Raw genomic sequence first — 21,339 nt, 5'->3', positions numbered from 1 at the left:
CGACCCTTAACGGACCTTGTGCCATTTGGTAAGGCTTTATATCGTTCTTGTCTACGACTTTCGCATCTGGAAAAGGTGTCAGATGGAATGATCTCATAGACTCCTTCACTTTTACTCACTGATTCAGAGCCTGTGCGCCCTAACAAGCAATTCCAGGTGCCTTGCTCTCAGAGTCGTTTAAATCACATATGAGATAATATCTGCCATTACTGTAAATGTAGCCATTTTTCCCAATTTTGTTATATTTTAAGTTTTTCTTTTATTTCTGGATTTACACTTTAAATATTGCTATTTGGTTGCCAGTAAATATTGCTATTTGGTTGCCAGTTAAGTTCAAGAAATGCTGACAATAATCTAAATTATATATTATCTTATTTCTCATCCTATAAAGCTCCTTTTAATACTTTGCTATTTTCTATTCACTTTTTTCCCCATGTGGAGTTCATTTCGGAGCTAAGGGCCTAAGCCACTGGCTGGTTGTTAGCTGGGGTGTGCAGGGAACCACTATCTGTTATTACTCAAATAACAGATAACTTTAATTTTCTATCTGGAATTACATCTAGGGAAGAGCCTCTGGATATGCACACCTTACGTTAAGCACATTAGAATGCACATGACAAGAACTGAGCAAAGGAATTGTTTTTTAAGAGGGTATTTAGGAGCTAGGGTGGAAATACATGAAATATATCAGCTTGAGCACCTCCCTAACTTTGAAGAAATAATTAATGAGATACCAACTTGAAGGTTACACATATTTACATGCTTATATGCTTGAATCACTGAAAAAGAAAATGGACACATCAAAAAGGGGTTGTTGAAGATTTAGACATCTTTTCCAAAATTTGGAAGTAATTTTGGTTTGAAAGGAGCAGTAATTAGGCGTCAGTGTTCGGTATCTTTTCAAAAATTGCACAAAGTTTCACTGATTTGGAAAATAAAAGCTTGGATTGAAAACTCAGCAGGCCATAGGAAGGCTACGTCTGCTCCAGCCCCTCTAGCTGCCTTTGGCTTACTATCCGTGCACTCTTGTGAGGCACATTTCACTGTAGTGCGAATTGAGAAAAGAGGTGTCTCATTGCATTTTATCATCAGTCAGCTGCCATTGTGTAGAGTTGTGGACGCCTTACTAAAAGCAAAAGTGTCAGGCCAGACAAGCAACTTATTTTGACAAAACTGTTCAACAAGTAAACGGCTACTCTGAAGAGTAAAGTATCTTGAACTAGAACTTTTAAGTTATACATTCATTAAATGCATGTACTTCTATTGAAGAAATATCATAAAACATCTTTTTAATGTGAACACTACTTCATACAATGAAAAACTATTTACAACGAGTTGCTTCCAGATTGGTTGGTTTTACATCGTATATATACCCAGTGCGTGTCTTCAGCCAGAAGCTTCAGTCCAATTGCACGTTCTCCTTCTACTCAATGGCTCTCCAAGGTCCCTAGAGATACAGGGAATCTGTCCACTTACATTCTCCTCAGTAATTATGGCTCAGCAGGCATGCCACCAAAATCATCTATAACCCAGAGACTCTGGCAAGTACACATACATAAAATGCGTAGACCAGATTTTTCTCCAATAAATACTAATTTAACAATATTATCCATTTTCATCTTAAGAAAGTGTTTTCAGTTAGGAAAACTTTTTTTTTTTCTTTTCTCAATGGAACTAGAGTGAATAGTCTGTTGATCACACTGAAAGTGAGTTATGATGTCTTTGTACACAAATATAGCATACTTTGGCCAGGAATATAATTTCTTGTTAAAGAGTTTATTTGCCTTCACACGCCCGATTGCTACATACATTCACAGTTTTAATAGACTGTAATTAGCTATTCCAGTTGTGCTTTAAAATCCCAAATATTATTTTCATCAGTGAGTGCAAAGCAGATGTTCCATGTGACTCCAATTGGTCCTAGAGTTATAAACTCCATAATGACTTCTAGGGAGCTCCCTCATTGTCCAGTTTCATCGTTTTCTTTTTCAGGTATAACTTCCAGGCTCCGGCGTGTCTTCTGAACGTCGGCATTTTCTGTGCCTGGTTTATGCAGTCCACACGAAACAGCAGCATAATGAATTTGTTTCAGGTTCTCCAAAGTCTCGTTCTTAGCATATTTCAAAAGATCTGCTTGTCCCTGTAACAAAACATGCAATTAAACATGTTAGATATGCCATGACTTATTGTTACAGTTTGACAATATGGTCTTCCACTGAAATAGAAATACTTTGATTCTGCCAAGAGGGCATGTATATTTTATATAGGCACCGCATTCGAACAGGTCAAAAAATGAGTTTGATTCTGCCAAGAGGGCATGTATATTTTATATTGGCACCGCATTCGAACAGGTCAAAAAATGAGTTTGTCTTCCCAGTTTTCAATTCCATATTCTAAGAATATCTTGCCTTTACAGTCCTTTCCATTTATAAATCTGAATAGAGGTGTGTGTGTGTGTGTGTGTTTGTGTGTGTGTCATTCCTGTTAAAATTATAATTTCCACTAATTGGTCAATTGTGGTTTTTCTTCCTTTTAAGGCTTGCTTTTTCTTGAATTTTTTATTTTGAAATAAGTATAAATTCACAGAAGGATGCAAACATAGTACAGAGAAGTCTTGTGTACTCTTTCCCAAATTTCCCCCAATGGTTACAACTTACATCTATATAGCACAATGTCCAAACCAGGAAACTGACACTGGTACAGTGTGTGTGTCTAGCTCTGGGTCACTTTATGGTCATGTGTAGATTCATTAACCACCATTGCAATCAACACACAGAGCTAATCCACCACCACAAATATCCGTGGTACTACGAGTCGAGTCACAGTCACCCCCACCCCTCCACCATCCCCAGCCCTGAACAACCACTAATTTGGTGAGGGTGGGGGGGCTGTCATGTGCATCTCAGGGTATTTAGCAGCATTCCTGGCCTTCACCCCCTAGAGACTAGTAGCACCCCCGCAAAATGTCTGCAGACATTGTAAAATGTCCCCTGGGGAGTGAAACCATCCATATATCAGCCAATGATTTCAAGAATATTGGGTACTAGAGATGATGTGGTACTCCATTGTTGTCAATTTCCATATTGCTACTTTGGTTTTTGTACCATTTTTTCTTCATATATTTAATGTGCCTTCCATTAGTAGTTCGTTTTACTATTACCTTTCCTTCTTTCTTATTCTCCTTGCTCACTATTTTTCCCCCTTCTCTCAGGCTCTAAATTTATTCCGTTATTCTCTTGATTGCTCTGTAGTTTGACTTTTTCCTTGCTATACTTACAGTCTTGATACTATTGCTTCTTTCTCCCTTTCTGTTTTTCTTTTTTAATGCCCCCCAATGTGGGTTCCCATTAAAGTACTCCTGTACAACTAAAACTTGGGGCCACTGTGAAGGGTGACAGGTAAGGACTTACTTCTGCAGGCAACCAGACTATAATCAAATCTCAGCCGCTGGTGAGACCAAAATGCAATGCAATTTAAGCCACTATGAGGCCCAAATCCACAGAATGGTTTGCTGTGTACCACCTACTGTTCATGATTTTCCTGCTTTACAGAGACCTTTAATTAGTAACTATAAATAGATATTCCACTGCTTAGTTTAACTGAAGGAGCTTCGTTTTTATTCATTGTTACTAGTCACTGAACTCAGATACTGAAATTGCACAAGGAGTAAGGTCTTTGTAGATAAATACAGCATATTGTTCCAGGAATATACTTTCTTGTTAAAGAGTTTATTTGTCCACATGCAGGATTGCTACACACACTTATGGTTAATAGATTGTAACAATTAGATAGTTACAAAATAACTAATAACTAATAGTCCATTTGTGCTTTAAAATTCCAAATATTATTTTTAATTAACAAACATTCTTTTGTAGAGCAATTTTAGGTGTGCAGTAAAACTGAGCAGAAAGTCGAGTGCCCGTTCCCCTCTGTTCCCACATAGGCACAGCTTTCTCCACTACTGACATGCTGCCCCACAGTGGCGCATTTGTTACAAATGATTAATCTACACTGTCACACCATTACCACCCGAAGTCCATACTTTACATTGGGGTTCACTCTTGGTGTTGTACATTCTATGCGTTTGGACAAATGTACCCACCATCACAGCACCACACAGAATAGTTACACTGCCCTAAAAATCCTCTGTGCTCCACCCATCCACCTCTCCTTTCCTCATAATCCCTGGCAACCGCTGGTCTACTGACTGAATCAATAGTTTAGCCATAATGTCATATAGCTGAATTTATACAGTGTACATAAAGCCTTTTCAGATTGGCTTCTTTCACTTAGCAATATGCACTTAACTTTCCTCCATGTCTTCTATGGCTTGATAGCTCATTTCTTTTCAGTGCTGAGTAATATGCCACAGAATGCATGTACCACAGTTTATCCATTCACCAGCTGAAGGACATCACGGTTACATCCAGGTTTTGGTAATTATGAATAAAGCTGCTCTAAACATCCATGTACAAGTTTCTGTGTGGACATAGTTTTCGATTCATTTTGGTAGATGTAAAAAGAAGCATGATTGAAGTATCGCATGATGAGAGTATATTTAGTTTTGTAAGAATCTGCCAAACTATATTCCAAAGTGGTGGTACCATTTTGCATTCCCACCAGCAATGAGTGAGAATTCCTGTTGCTCCGCATCCTCACCAGTATTTGGTTTTGTCAGTGTTTTAGACTTTGGTCATTCTAATAGGTATGAAGTGGTATCTCATTTTTGTTTTAATTCATATACTTATTTGACATCTGTATATCATCTTTGGTGAGGTGTCTGCTTAGGTATTTTGCCCATTTTTAAAATTGGATTGTTCGTTTTCTTATTGTTGAGTTTTAAGGGCTCTTTATGTATTTTAGATTAACAGTCCTTTATCTGATGTGTCTTTTGCAAAGACACATCTTTGCTTGTCTGTGGCTTGTCTTCTTATTCTCTTGACTTGTCTTTTGCAGAGCAAACATTTTCAATTTTAATGAAGTCCAGCTTATAAATTCTTTCTTTCATGGATCATGCCTTTGGTATTATATCTAAGAAGTAATTGCCCTACACGAGGTCATCTAGGTTTTCTCCAGTTATCTTCTAGGAGTTACATAGTTTTGTGTTTTACATTTAGGTAAATGTAATTTTTACCCAAACAGATCTAAATGTAAAAATTTACATTTAGATCTGTTTTGATTTAATTTTTTACGAAGGGTGTAAGGTCTGTTTCTAGATTCTTTTTTTTTTTTTTTTTGCATGCAGATGTCCAGTTGCTCCAGCTCTATTTGATGAAAAGACTCTTTGCTCCATTGTAAGGCCTTTTCTCCTTTGTCCAAGATCGGTTGACCATGTATATATACATATATATTAGATTGGTGCAAAAGTAATTGCAGTTTAAAAAGTTGAAAATAATTGCAAAAACCACAATTATACTTTTTTGCACCAACCATATACATATACATGTACATGTACATGTGCATATATATATATATTTCTGGGCTCTGTATTGTTCCATAATCTAATTGTTTATTCTTTCACCAGTATCACACTCTCTTGATGATTACTACAGCTTTACAGTAAGTCTTGAAGTTAGTAGTGTCATTCCGCTGACTTTGTTCTTCTCCTTCAGTATTGTGTTGGCAGTACGAGGTCTTTTGCATTCCATATAAACTTTGGAATAAGTTTGTCAATATCTACAAAAATACTTTGCTGGTATTTTTTTCTTGGATTGCACTGACTCCAGATCAAGCTGGAAAGAAATGACGTCTTGAAAATATTCAGTCTTTCTATCGATGAACAGGAGATGTGACTCCATTTATTCATTTTTTCCTTTGATATATTTCCAAGAAAATATATTTCTCTGATATATTTCAAAGAGTTCTGTAGTTTTCCTTATATAGGTCATACATATTTTGTTAGATTTCTATCTAAGCATTTATTTTTGGGGGGTGCTTATATACATGGTATTGTGTGTTTAATTTCAAATTCCCCTTGTTCATTACTGGTATATAGGAAAGGGATTGACTTTTACACATTCACCTTGGATCCTGCAGCCTTGCTGCATTAGTTCCAGGAGGTTTTTTTGGTCAATTCTTTTGGAATTCCTACAGATGATGATGTCATCTGTATACAAAGACAGTTTTATTTCTTCCTTCCCAGTCAGTATATTTTTTGTTTCCCATGCTTGTCTTATTGCATTAGCTTGGACTTCTACTTCAATGTTGAAAAGCAGTGGTGTCAGGAAACATCTTTGCCTTGCTCCAGATCTTATTGAGAAAGCTTTGACTTTCTCACCACTAAGTATGATGCTAGTTATAGGTTTTTTGAAGATGTCCTTTATCAAGCTGGCAAACTTCTAGTTTGCTGAGTTTTTATCATAAATAAGTGTTGGATTTTGTCAAGTGCTTCCCCCACCCCCATTTATTGGGATGATCATGTGATTTTTCTTCTTTAGGCTATTGATGGATTACACTAATTGGTTTTTGATTGTTGAACCAACATTTCATATCTAGTATAAATCTTATTTGGTCACGGTGTATAATTCTTTTTACAGATTGTTGGATTCTACTTGTTAATATTTTCTTGAGGATTTTTGCATCTGTGTTCATGAGTGGTATTGGTCTACAATTTTCTTGTAATGTCTTTGTCTGGTTCTGGTAAATAGGATAATTAATGCTGGCCATGTAGAATGCATTAGGAAGTATTCCCTCGGCTTCTGTTTTCTGGAAGAGATTGTAGAAAAGTGGTATAATTGTTTCCTTAAATGTTTGATAGAATTCACCAGTGAACCGATCTGAACCGGTGCTGTCTGTTCTTAAAGGTTAGTAAGTATTGACTCAATTTCTTTAATAGAGATAGGCTTATTCAGATTGTCTATTTCTTCTTGTGAGTTTTGGCAGATTGTGCCTTTCAAAAAATTGGTCCATTTAATCTAGGTTATCAAATGTATAGGCATGGAGTATAGTTCATCATATTTCATAGTTATCCTTCTAAAGTCCATTGGATCTGCAGTGTTGTTCCTTTTCCTCTCTGATGTTAGTAATGTGTGTCTTCTCTCTTCCTCACCCCTTCCTCCCTGCGCCGCCCCCACCCCTCAGTTAGCTTACCTAGTGTCTTATTGATCTTTTCAAAGAGCTGGCTTCAGGCTTTGTTGATTTTTCTCTATTAATTTCTGGTTTTCACGTCCATTGGTTTCTGTGCCAATATTTTTTATTCATAAAAATTAGTGGGTCATTATTCAAAATGCCTACTTGGCATGTCCCTCCTGGACTTGACACGTCCAAAACTGAGTTCCTGATATCCTACCACTCCCTCAATAATCAGCTCTTCCTAGATTAAGACAACTCTGTTCTTGCAGTGACTCAGGCCAAATACCCTAGATCTTTGACTCCTCTCCTTTTCTTGCATCCCCCATTCCTCCTGTCAGCAGCCCCTATTGGCTCTATCTTTAAAAAAATAAAAAATACACACACACACACACACACACACACGTTCTCACCACTTCTTACCACCTTCAATCCAGTGCATCCTAAGCCACCGTCACTTTTCTCTGGGTTTATGACAGTCCCTTTCCAACTGGTTGTCCTGCTTTTCCCTTCTCAACGACAGCCAGAGAGATCTAATTAAAACACCGTCAGAACAAGCCTCCCCCTCCATGGCTCCTCATGTAACCCCGAAAGGAGTCAAAGTCCTTTCCCACAGCCCTACCTGACCTGCCCCCGAGCTGTGCTCATGCCCTCATTGCCCTGCCTTGGTCACACAGCCTCTGGTACGCTAACATATTCCTCCAGCACAGCAGGTCCTCTGTGGCCCAATCTCAAGGTCTGTGCCCTCACCATTCCCGGTGCAGGGGAGGCGCTTGCTCAGGAACGCACACAGCTCACTCTCTCAGCTCCCATCTCAGTGATGCTCTCTCCCTGAGAACCTTTCTAAAATTAGAATTCCCACCTCCTGCTCACAAGTCTCCTTAGCCCTTCCCTGCCTTGCTTTCTCCGTAACGCGTATTACCATCAGACATACTCCACTGCCTTGTTTATTGTCTGTCTCACCCACTACACGTGAGCTCCACGAGGGCAGGGACTTTTATGTCCGCAGGTCACTGCTGAGCTGTCAGGCCGAGAACAGCACTAGGCACGCATCTGGGCTCAGTAAACATGTTGAATGAATATAATTAGAGTAAAATGTGTAAGTCTCTTTAACCTTCACAGCTGCCTCCCAAACAAGGTGGTTTACCTTTTCCTCTGCATTTATCTATATTACATTAGGTATTTTATTTTATGTTTACATCAGTGGAATCAAGCAAACATAATATATTATGTTTCAGTTTCCTTTTCTTTCCCCCCACCAAAAACCATGTCTTGGTAATCTTTCCACGTGAGCATATATAGACCTACCACAGGATGACGGTACATAACAAAAATCCCCAGATGGTGTAGGATAATGAATGTAGTAACGGAGTTCTTTATCTGTTGAAGCTCATATTGCTCAAGTTCAGACAAGGCATTATGGCACCTTGAACAGACCAGGCCTTTGGCCACTATCTAGGTGAGGCACAAAGGAGCTGTACAGGTGCTAGATAGATGTGGGTCTGGGGAATTTCATCGACATCATTTTTGTTTCATTCTATGCATTTAAAACTACATGTCTGATAGGTCTCAGAATTATGGCATCTAATGTGAGTAAAGAACATTTCTGAAAGAGGTAATGTGTTCACATCGCATTGCTTCAAAAGAGCAATGGCTATTTAAAGCACCGTTGCACACGGACACGGGGCCTTCTGGTTTGGAAGACGCCTACGAAACTGGCTTTGCAGTGTTTTCAGGTAAGAAACTCAAAACCTAATTTGGGTTTACATATTCCATCATGAATTTTACAATTTATTCTATTTGGTTTTCATCTGGAAAGATGTATAACAACCTTAGGTCAAAATAGTTAAGGTTCTCAGGAAGTTTTAGAAAATAATCTTTAAAAGACGTAGCTGAGGGTAAGGCTGGATCCCAGCGGCTCTTGCTGAGTCTGGCAGGACTGTGTTCCTTCTGGCTCTGCCTGTGGCTTACCTGGGATTGGATCAGCCAGGAAAGGAACGATGGCAGATGCCAAACGCCACAGCCAGCGCCCTAACCATATACAATACTTGGCCAATTGCCCAACTTCCTGTCTGACCACAAAAGAGGTCCTAGTTTTTAACATATTAAAAATGTTTCAAGGCACATCTGTTGGTGTGCTACACAGCTTTTGAATCCAAAACTAACAATCACAATTCAGGGCTTTTATTTAGACCTAGAACTAAAACAATAGGGACTCTACAAGAACTAAAACAATAGGGACTCTACATTGTAGTTAACTTTTCAAGGGCTTTTTGTCAAACTGTTAGAGAAAACTGGAGTTGCCTTACTTCTGAGGTGAGCGATCCAGTGTGGCCACAAAGACCCCAGTTTCTGCCACCCTCCTGTGCCATGGCTACATGGCTGACAGCTAGGGAGAGCAGAGGTGGCCACTTGCGCCTCCCTGGGGACCAGCAAACACTTGTTTCCCAAATGCATGCAGTGGGAGGGAAGAGAAAGAAGAATACACTCATACCATTGAGGAGTCTGAAGAAGGCACAAAAGTAGTCAACTATCTTTTGTTGTAATGCAAATAGGAATGTAAGTTATCAGTGTCTGGTTTGTCCTTTAGCATGTCTGGGGCCCACACTGACTTTGGGGTTATTCTGGGGTCCAAAGCCCCAACCCAAGAAGGTTCACATGGATGGCATGGATTAGGATGCCTCCTTCTCGCTTCCTTATCCACGCAGGAGCATGGAGAGGCACGGCAGATTTTAGGCACCTTTACTGATAGTTTCTGTTCCCCTAAGAGATGAGACTGACACTGGGATAAAGAAAGGGGGGGAGACACCTAGAGAGCACCACGGCCCAGCAGGAAGACAGAATGCCACCCTGAGTAAGCCTAACACCAACCCACATGCTGGACCCTTGCTTAGCAATTTGATGTGTAAGTGTCCTTATCTGTCCTGTCACCCTGAAAGTTGCTAAGGAGCCTCAGGTCCCCTCAGCGTCACTCTGAGATGACGGCACATGGTCTAGGATTCCTCTGCTGTCTCTCACCTGAGCGTCTTCTGAAACCAAACCCAGAGAATCAAACCTGCAAAACCCTAATACATTTCATGCCCAGGAAGCAAAAGGCTTTATCTAGAATGTTAATAGTAGGTGGTCACAGACTTAGTATCTTTTAGTAAATATTTTGTGGTTAGTCACTGCTTTGGGTGATACGAGACTCATATAGAAACTGAATACATTTCAAGCTTGTGTTTAACAAGTATTCAGAATCACAGGGCAAATGCACAAGCCTCCTTTAGAGTGCTATGGAAACTATTAAATACGTTGTATTTCTTACAAGCACAATTCAAATTGGCACAGAAGGGCTGCAAATGTAATTACGGTCCTAAATTTGAAACCACAGAGGCTACAAATATGTCAAAAAGTTAGACGTGTAGGAATGTATATCAGCAAAGCCTTCTGGCAACAATAGTTACCATTTATTGACTACTGTGCGCCAGGCACTGTATTTAAGGCCTTTACAAAGATTATGTCATGAAAGTTTCTTAATTCTGAGAGAGAGGTGGGATTAACATCCACATTTTACAGATGAGGATACTGAGTTTAGCTAGATTAAGGGTCTCGCCCAAGGCAGAGTCTAAGCAAATGACACAAACAAACACAACTTTCTGTGTGTTTTGTTTTCTTATAGGTGACACTTGAAAGCAAGCAAAGTGGAACGCCCACCACATTTTTAACGCCCTCAGCATATCACCAACTGTGCAGACAGCTCACTCTTCCTGTAATTGAATACAGGAACAGAAATATAGATTTCCAATTCGCATTTGTTGAATGGGGAAGGAATGAACAACAGAATAAAGGGCCTATGGGAATCTCGGCTACTGGTTCTAAATTGCCACTCATTACACTCTTGCCGGCTCCCCCTCCAGCAGTCTTGAGTGGCTGGCAAAGACTACAGCATATCCATCAGAGGTAGGGAAGGCTGCCTAGTGTGGTCAGGCCTTGTTCCCACTGAAGTCTCAATAAACCTTACACTTCAAAAAAGATTCCCTGCTCCTCAGCACCCAAAACCAGAGCAACGGGGAATGGTGGCACATGCTTTTCTCCTACACATGATTTTTCCTACCCTTTTGGCTTCCCCTTTTGTTCATTCAAACGTTTGAAGGAAGTGGAATATGAGTTGTAAAGAAACTGCTCACTGAATGCTTATGAAATACTGCCTTGCCTCTCCCCTGCCTTCCGCCCCAAAGGGTTCAGGGTGTGCTGACCAGGTGGATGAGGGTTCTGTGCGAGTGTGAAAAGAGCAGTGAACATGGCTCCTAACCCTTGGTTTTTCTCTTAATCCGAAGAGACATCGAGTTGTAGGACCCAATGTCTTGATTCTGAACAGATGGTGGGGCCGATCCAAAGACCATCCTGAGGCCTGGATTCTCCACCCTCCCCCGCTTTCTTTGCCAATATTTTGGCTATTTCATCACATCTATTTCATCACAGTTATTCCCCAATTTAACAGTGGTTGTGTTCAAAGGTTTGTACAAAAGTTAATCATTCAAAATTTTAAATATAAGATTCAATTCAACTTAAATTCAGAACGAATCCCTTTCTCCTCAGAAGCCATTATATGTTTCACTCACAAGGCTGGAGAGTGTGGGGCTCCCGGGCAGCACCAAGGAGGAGGTGTGGGGTCTGAGCCGGCCTTGGCAGAAGCACAGGGGAGGCTTTCCGTGGGCCAAGGCTGTGGGGAGCACTGCCTTCCACACGTGACTCCAGGACTCCACCAAATGATGGCTTTGGGGCCTCCCCGCTGTCCAATAGTGTGGTTTCCATATGGAAAAGCTTTCTAAGTTCCGACTGTGACTACACCCTCCGTATTACAGACCCGCCCATAGGAAGGACTAGTTGTCACCCTGGCAGTGAGTGCCAGGCCCTGCAGTGCGAGACGGGCCTCTCTTGGCACAGAGGTGGCGGTTCTGGTGGCAGAAGTGGGGTGGGGGTTTCAGGAGCAGCCACTGGAGTGTCCAAACAGTGGAAGTGAGCCACGACCAAATCACAGAAGGTAGGAGTCAAGCATGGGTTCCAGGCAGAGGGCCCAGAGAGGGTCAGAGAGGAGGGGAGTGTGGCCCAGCTGCACAGAGAGAGGAAGTGGGGAGCAGACCCTGAGAGGGGAGCAGAGCCAGGACCACAAGCGTCAATGCTCCCGCAAACGCTGGTAGAAACGGCGCACGCACGCACAAGCACTTCCTTCATCCTAGTCAGTCATCTTTTCAGTACACGTTGGCATAATCAGACGTTAGCTGAGTAATCACAAATTCCACAGTCGTGGGATCCAAATGTCTGAAGTTTCACTGTGTTTCACATGGACCAGGAAGTACGCCTGCCTAACGACAAACACTATTGTAGTTTGATTTTCTGAGCCATCTGAGGTGTTTTCACACACTGAATAAACTGCTTTCAGGCAATTATAGCTTTTCAGAAAAACAGGCAACAGAATACATCACCTATGATACAGAAAATAACTAAAGGACATTAGCATCTATAAAGAAAAGGAGTTACACACAGACTACCAATGTAATTTTTGGAGAGGAATCAAATGGTAGTCTTCAGGTCTTTAAGGTAAGCACTGCACCTCAGGTAAAAATAAATGACATCAAGATTAAGTGTCTTACCAGGTGCAAAATCTGTCTGGCTTAATTATTTATCTTTGGCAGAAGTCTTGTGTTCCCAAAGAGAACAAACCTCTAATTACTTTCAGGGCTTCGTTCATAGTCTTATTTCTGAGGGTGGAGTGACAGGATGCAGAGAGCTGGCTTGGTAACAACTCGTCTGGAAACCATCTTGCATTAAGTCCATGATATGAACCCAGGTGCTATAAAATCCAACATCATTTTGGTCTATATTAACAGCAAGATAATTTCCAGACTACACACAAAGTCATACCGACGAGTCTCCCTCTGAGAGGAGCCCATCCTGCTTCTCAGGTATGGGGATAATTCTGGTCACTCCATCTTATAAAAGACACTGATACACTAAAGCCTTCAAAAGGCTCAGGGACCAGAAGCCACCTCATTCCAGCCTCTGCAGAAGGGACTGAGCAGGTCTGACCTGAGTCAGGGAAGTCTGAGGGAAGGCACAATTGTTCCCCAGGTATGTGAAGGGGTGTCGGAGAACAGGGACTAGAATAATTCCACAGTGCTTGAGGCTATTGCTGGAACCAGTGGGAAGAGGTGAAATTACAGGCAAATTCTATACGTCTACTATGAGATGCTACCATTTTAGAAATGGTACTAAATAGAAACTGAAAATTATCACCAGTGCAGTGACTATTTTAGCAAATGGAAAATCAAGGGAGAAGAACATCTTGATTAAGCTGGTGGGTTGAAAATGCATTATAGAATTTCCCTCCTACATGCCCGATAAAATGAACAAAAAAGGGTAAAATTAGCAACAAACAAACAAAAAACCATAAGCAGCAACCAACGAAAAGGGTATAATTCAATAAACTTCTAAAAGTCACAGAATTCACATCCTGTGAATAAACATAAACATCCTGAAAATTCTAACAGCCAACCAAATGGGGGAGAACAGAACTGAGTGTCTTCGTTTTACTGCTATTTGATGGAGTGGGAGACATGATGGGACAGAGGGTGGGATGCATTTCATAAGCAGTCTGGTCAATGAAAGATGCCAGGTACAACGACTGCGTACTACAGAATTCCATTTACGTGACATTCTGGAACAGGTGCAACTACAGAGACAGGCCTCAGGTCAGTGGTTGACAAGGTGGGATTGTCCACTACAAAGTGGCACGAAAATTTTTGAGGGTGATGGGAAGGCTCTATCATGGTGGGGTGGCCTAATTATATACATTTGTCAAATTTCAATGAATTGTGCAGTTAAACTTGGTGAATTTCATTTTATATAACTTATGCTTCAATAAAGCTGACCACAAAAAAGAGAATGATGCTATCTAATGGGAATAAGGTCTTAAGAACTGGCTTCTGAATTAAAGAGACAATCAGATGCCTGTGGGAATGGATTACACCCTTTCCCCAATTATGCAGCAAAAATCCTAGAACAGGAGATTTGCAAACTGAGCAAGCAGGGTCCAAGTATCCAAACAAAGGCTGTCTATAACCCCAGCTGAGATTTCTCTCTTCTCTCTGCCATTCCCTGAAGCTACAGAAAAGCATGGCTGACTTCTTGGATTGGTGGTAACAGTAAACCAATTTAAATATTGAACTTTTACCAAGCAACATGGGAATTAGTCTTGGGACCAAATGGGCATATTTAAACATGGACAACGGAAAAATAGCGCTATTCCTAACTGCCTACCTAGATATATTAGACAGTGTTAATAGTCTCATCTTTCATAGCAGGAGGTCAACCCACAAAGCTTATAACTGAAATGCGCAGCTTTGAAAAACAAACCCAACAAGGTGAGTTTTTCCCATTTTTCATAATCTCTTTTCTTAACCTTAGAGGGATTTATAGGAAATTACCTCTCACAGTAAAAATTGTCCAGCAATTTATTTAGCTTCTGTATGGTTTACTTCTGTTAAATTAAGCAAAACTTAGTACCTTTTTAAAAAATTAAAAAGAGCAATTATGGTAGAATTTTTCTAGTGACGTACCTTATTTTATAATATCTGAGACACCAGTGCTTGTGAGATGTGCCACTATTTTGTATACCTCTAAGAGAGAACCATCACTGCCAATTTAACTAGCATACAATGAAAAGATGCCATGGACTACCCTAGTATAGCATGTACCAATTTCAAAGATGTCAAAAATAGGGAAAAAAGTATGACTCAGAATTAATGAAATGCATCTCCATCCATCCATCCATCCATGCATATGCACACATACAAAAAGGTTCCTGGTGTAAAGCCACCTACATTTAATAATAATTATTTCTCAGAAGGAGGATCTGAGGTCATTTTAAAACTTTTATCTTTTCCATATTAAAATAAAACTTCATAATGAAGACACATTTACAAAAACAAACGAATGACTTTTCTTCATAGATAAAAATGATGGGAAACAAGCATGCCAAGATGTTAATAGTGGGTCATTTTGGGTGTGGTAATCATGGCTGCCGTTTCTTCATTGTTCATCTCTGTATTTTAAAGCAATTCTTAAAGTTAAAAAACTGAACAAAACAAGATTCATAAAAACTGGATCAAAATGATGGGATAGTTGGTGATTTAAGAGAAATTCTAGTTCTTATTACAACTTAGCTAGGTAGGATCCCCAAAGCAAGTGAAAATAAATGTGAGCAGTGTTTGCAGCTCTATTTGTATGCACTCAAGTACTTTGTCTATCGACAATTCCAACATCTGGAGAGAGAGAAGACAAAGAAGAATTACTGGAAAACACCAGTGAAAATCTCCTGTTGGTGTGAGAGACTGCAAAGAAATTTGCATTGAAGGGACCCCATCAACCCAGAGTCAGCAACCTGCTCCCAGTGGCGAAGTGCAGAGCCGGCGCCCACGGGAGACTCCAGCGGGGAGACTCGTGGAGGAATTACTTGAAGGTGCATGCTGATTGCGAGCAGGGGAGGAGGCAGGATAGCGAAGTGGAAACACGTTGCCCCCCACGGCGGAGCCCAGGCCAGATGGCGAAAGCCGGATAGTGACCACCGCGCGGCACCCAGGACGGAGCGCAGACTCGTGGAAGGTTTGCTTTGGGGTGCGCTAGTTGGGCAAGCGGGGGAGGAGAGAGGGGCGCGAAGCGGAAACGTGCCCCCCCTCCACGGCGGAGCCCAGGCCAGACGGCGACCGCCACGCGGCGCCCAGGACGGAGCGGAGACTCATGGAAGGTTTGCTTTGGGGTGCGCTAGCTGGGCGAGCGGGGGAGGAGCGAGGAGGGCAAGAGGAAACGCACCGCACTCTCCCCACCCCCATGGTAGAGCCGCGGCCCTGCAGCGTGCCCACAGCAGCAGCGGCAGGCAGCACCCGGGGCTCTAGAGTCCCACGGGAGCCCAGGGTGCAGCGGAGAGCACACAGTCCAGGAGGTGGGCTCTTTCCCTGCGTCCCACAGCTGATCGCTCCCGCTGGGGCGGGCAGCTCGTGGGCCCTAGGGCAGACAAAGAACTCAGACGCCACACCTGGGCCCCTTACCCCACTTTGCGAATCTTCCCCCTGCCCTTCCAGAGACTTAAACTGACCCCTGAACTGAGGAGTAGTGTCAGATTACAGAGGGGCGTCTGTGCTCAGGCGCTGGGAAGATTGGCAGCCAGCTCTGACCTTCGGAAGAGGCTGGGAGGAGGGGATTTTCGCTGGACGAGGAGAGAGGAGACTCCCACACCCCCAGCCACCACCTTTTCGGGCCTGCGGGAGGAGTGTGACGTGGCTGGCCTGGGAGAGAGAAGACCAGCCTCTGGCTGGCCTGGGGCCGGGCAAGGGCAACCGTGGAAGCACTCCCTGAGTTCAGCAGTAAACGGCAGACGCAGCTCCCAGCTTTCAGCAGCTTAGAGATCTCCCGCCTGCCCCCTCCCACACACCCACGGAAGGAGGGCCCTAAAATTCAAGAGTACTGGGCACAGGGCTGGTGGAGCTACTCTCAGCGTGCATTTGTGCAGGAAAGGACAGAAACTGCACAGTCTCTCTGAAAACTGTCATCCAGACCCCTCAGCCCCTCGCATTTAAATCTACAGTCCCAAATTCACTCTGGGGACCAGGTGACCATCGCTGCCTGCACAATAGGCAGGGAACTCTTTGGCACAGTGGAGGACAACCTGGAGATTACTTGGTGGGCTTAAGCCAAGACTGGTGCTGCTTCCTGTTTTGCTTTGCTTGGTGTTTTTTTTTTCTTTTTTCTTTTTCTGCTTGTTGTGATTTGCTTTGTTCTGTCTTTATTTCTTTGATATCTTTGCCTACGTTGAGTGGGGATTGTTGGTTGTATTTTACATGTGAATGTACTTGATTTGTTTTCTTTGTTGTTGTTGTTGTTGTACTTGGTAACTTGATTTGTGCTGAAACTGCCCTATCAGGGCCCAGCTTAAGAGGCACAAGATTCAACATATCCAGAAGCCAACTCTAGATCAAACCAGAGTACTACCGACTACAAGTCACACACCCAGAGGGAATTCTCTGAAGGCACAAGAGCCCATAGAGGCCAAACCTCATTTAAGTGGCCAACCCTCACCCAGCAGAACACCCTGCGGTGGGCAGAGCCAAGTCTCACAACTAGACGGCCCAGGAGTTAAACCCACCTACTCACAAGCAAAAAACAATTAAAGTTCTTCTTGAATAGGACACTATACTAAACACACGAGCCACCTGTGGAGCACATGCAGAGGAGAAGAACGAAGTAGTCCAAGTCAAATATAAAGGACACATACTACATAAGATAACCCAGCAAGAACTAAGAGCTCTAGGGGATCTTCCTAATACATCAAAGCAAACACAGAGAGTCAGTCAGAATGGGGAGACAAAGAAACATGTCCCAGATAAAAGAACAGAAGAAACCTCCACAACTGGAACCAAATGAAGCAGAGGTAACCGACCTTTCAGACAGAGTTCAGAACACTGGTGACAAGAATGTTTAAGGAGCTTAGAGAAGACATGAAGGATATAGAAATCATAAAGAACAACCAGTTAGAACTAAAAAAGGATGTAGAAATCTTAACGAACAACCAGCTAGAACTAAAGAACACAATTACCGAAATTAAGAACTCACTTGAAGGAATGACCAGCAGGTTAGATGAAGCAGAGGATCGAATCAGCGACTTAGAAAACAAGTTAGTAGAGATCACTCAAACTGAACAACAGAAAGAAAAAAGAATAAAAAACAATGAAGATGGTTTAAGAGACCTCTGGGATAACATCAAGCGCAACAACATGCGCATCATAGGAATACCAGAAGGTGAAGAGAGGAAACAAGGGATTGAGAACATATTTGAGGTAATAATGTCCGAAAACTTCCCTAACCTGATGAAGGAAACCAACATACAAGCCCAGGAAGTGCAGAGAGTTCCAACCAGGATAAACCCAAACAGGCCCACACCAAGACACATTATAGTTAAAATGGCAAAGCTTAAAGACAAAGAGAGACTCTTAAAAGCAGCAAGAGGAAGGCAGAAGGTTACATACAAGGGAACTCCCATAAGACTATCAAATGACTTTTCTACAGAAACATTGAAGGCCAGGAAGGAATGGCAGGAGATACTCAAAGTGATGGAACACAAAGGCCTACAACCTAGATTGCTTTATCCAGCAAGGCTATAATTTAAAGTTGATGGAGAGATAAAGAGCTTCCCAGAAAAGAACAAACTGAAAGAATTTATTACAACCAAGCCAGCATTGCAAGAAATACTAAAAGGACTTCTGTAAACAGAAGAAAGATGAAAACAATCTACTACAAATTTTAAAATGGCAATAACTATGTACCTATCAATAATCACTTTAAATGTAAACGGATTAAATGCTCCAATCAAGAGACATAGGGTGGCTGAGTGGATAAGGAAGCAAGACCCTTGTATATGCTGTATACAAGAGACTCACCTCAGATCAAAAGACACACACAGGCTGAAAGTGAAGGGTTGGAGTTAAGATATTTCATGCAAATGGAAGCGAGAAAAAAGCTGGAGTTGCAATACATATCTGACAAAATAGACTTTAAAATGAAGAACGTATTAAAAGACAAAGATGGGCACTATATAATAATAAAGGGATCGATCCAACAAGAGGACATAATCCTAGTAAACATCTATGCACCTAACATAGGAGCACCTAAATATATAAAACAGGTACTGATGGACATAAAGACAGAGATCAACAGCAACACTATCATAGTAGGGGACTTCAACACACCTCTGACAACAAGGGACAGGTCCTCCAGACAGAAAATCAATATGGAAACAACAGCCTTAAATGATACTTTGGAGCAGTTGGATTTAATTGATATTTTCAGAGCATTTCACCCCAATGCTGCAGAATACACGTTCTTCTCAAGTGCACATGGAACATTTTCCAAGATAGATCATATGTTAGGATACAAAACAAGCCTTGATAAATTTAAGAAAATTGAAATCATACCAATTGTCTTCTCTGACCACAGTGCTATGAAATTAGAAATGAACTACAGGAAAAAAAAAAAAAACAGGAAGACACACCAATTCATGGAGGCTGAATAACATGTTACTAAATAATGAATGGGTCAAGCAGGAGATCAAAGAAGAAATCAAAAGATATCTCGAGACAAATGAGAATGAGAACACGACGACCCAAAATCTATGGGATGCTGCGAAAGCAGTCCTAAGAGGGAAGTTCATAGCACTGCAGGCCTACCTAAAGAAACAAGAAACATCACTAATCGACAGTTTATCTTCACACTTAAGGGATCTGGAAAAAGAACAGCAAAATAAGTCCAAAGGGAGCACAAGGAAGGAGATAATAAGGATCAGAGCAGAAATAAATGAAATAGAAACCAGAAAAACAATACAAAAGATCAATGAATCCAAGAGCTGGTTCTTAGAGAAGATAAACAAAATTGACAAACCTTTAGCCAGACTCATTAAAAAAAGGAGAGGACCCAAATTAATAAAATCAGAAATGAAAGAGGAGAGGTGACAACAGACACCACAGAAATACAAAAAAATTTAAAGAAATTACTATGAGCAACTATATGCCAACAAATCAGAAAATCTGGAAGAAATGGACAATTTTCTAGAGGCGCACAACCTTCCAAGGCTAACTCAAGAAGAAACAGAAAGCCTGAACAGACTGATTACCACCAGGGAAATTGAATCAGTAATCAATAATCTCCCAACAAACAAAAGCCCTGGACCAGATGGCTTTACAGGTGAATTTTTCAAAATGTTCAAAAAAGAATTATCACCTATTCTCCTCAAGCTCTTCCAAAAAATCCAGAAGGAAGGAAGACTCCCAAACACTTTTTATGAAGCCACTACCACCCTGATCCCAAAAGCAGACAAAGACACCACAAAAAAAGAAAACTACAGGCCGATATCTCTAATGAACATAGATGCAAAAATTCTCAACAAAATATTAGCGAACAGAATTCAGCAATACATTAAAAAGATCATACACCACGATCAAGTGGGATTCATCCCTGGTATGCAGGGGTGGTTCAACATCCGCAAATCAATTAATGTGATACACCACATTAACAAAATGAAAAATAAAAATCGCATGATCATATCAAAAAAAACAAAACAACCCAATTAAAAAATGGGCAGAGGACTTGAGGAGACTTTTTTCTAAAAAGGACATACAGAAGGCAAGAAGACATATGAAGAAATGCTCAACCTCACTAACCATCAGAGAAATGCAAATAAAAACCACAATGAGATACCACCTCACTCCAGTCAAAATGGCTATCATCAATAAATCAACAAACAACAAATGCTGGCACGGATGTGGAGAAAAGGGAACGCTAGTGCACTGTTGGTGGGATTGCAGATTAGTGCAGCCACTATGGAAAACAGTATGGAGGTATCTCAGGAATCTGAAAATGGAACTACCCTATGATCCAGTAATTCCACTCCTAGGCATCTACCCGGAGAAATCCAAAACTCCAATTCAAAAATCAGTATGCACTCCTATGTTTATTGCAGCACTTAACACAATAGCCAAGATATGGAAACAACCGAAATATCCATCGGTAGATGACTGGATTAAGAAGCTGTGGTACATTTATACAATGGAGTATTACGGAGCCATAAAGAAGAAAGAAATCTTATCATTTGCAACAACATGGATGGATCTAGAGAACATTATGTTAAGTGAAATAAGTCAGAAAGAGAAAGACAAGTACCATATGATCTCACTTATATGCGGAATCTAAAGAAAAGAATATGTGAATGAACTAATCAGAAACAGTTTTGGGGACACAAAGAAAAAACCGAGAGTTGTTAGATGGGCGGGGGGGGGGTGGGGATAAGGGGAAAGGTGAAGGGATTAGGAAGCAGTTGGTAACCACAAGATGGCCTCAGGGTTTTTTGAAAATTACTTTGGGGAACGTATTCAATAATGTTGTAAAGATTTTGTTGGGTATCCGATGGACATGTGTCCTATTTGGGAGACCACCTCAGGGATACTGTGGATGCCTGATCATGGCATTGTACACCAGAAGCTAAACATTAATGAATGCCAACTATAATTTTATATATATAATGTGATGGCTCGGTATGAGGTCGGAGGGATAGTGGATGGGGGAATGGGGGGAGGGGGGTCCACAGTGTGAGGGATATAAATGATGAACGTCTAAGTATTACCTTGTCTTATACACCTGAAACTAATAAAAAAAAAGATTCATAAAAACTGGAGTGGCCATTCT

General features: G+C 41.3%; 1 protein-coding gene across 1 annotated transcript in view; it reads right to left on the bottom strand.

Moving 5' to 3' along the window:
• Positions 1-265: 265 nt before the first annotated feature.
• The window catches only part of PLCL2 (phospholipase C like 2), a 185,667-nt gene continuing 164,593 nt past the window's right edge, over positions 266-21,339 (bottom strand). The window contains exon 6 of the mRNA XM_081071617.1: positions 266-2,140. Coding sequence (XP_080927743.1) covers positions 1,961-2,140 — 180 coding nt within the window. The 3' untranslated portion in view covers positions 266-1,960. The remainder of the gene's footprint in view (positions 2,141-21,339) is intronic.

This window comes from Rhinolophus hipposideros, assembly GCF_964194185.1.
Source record: "Rhinolophus hipposideros genome assembly, chromosome: 14".
NCBI lineage: Eukaryota > Metazoa > Chordata > Mammalia > Chiroptera > Rhinolophidae > Rhinolophus > Rhinolophus hipposideros.
Note: the sequence above shows the minus strand (reverse complement) of the source record. Positions and strands in the feature narration are given on the sequence as shown.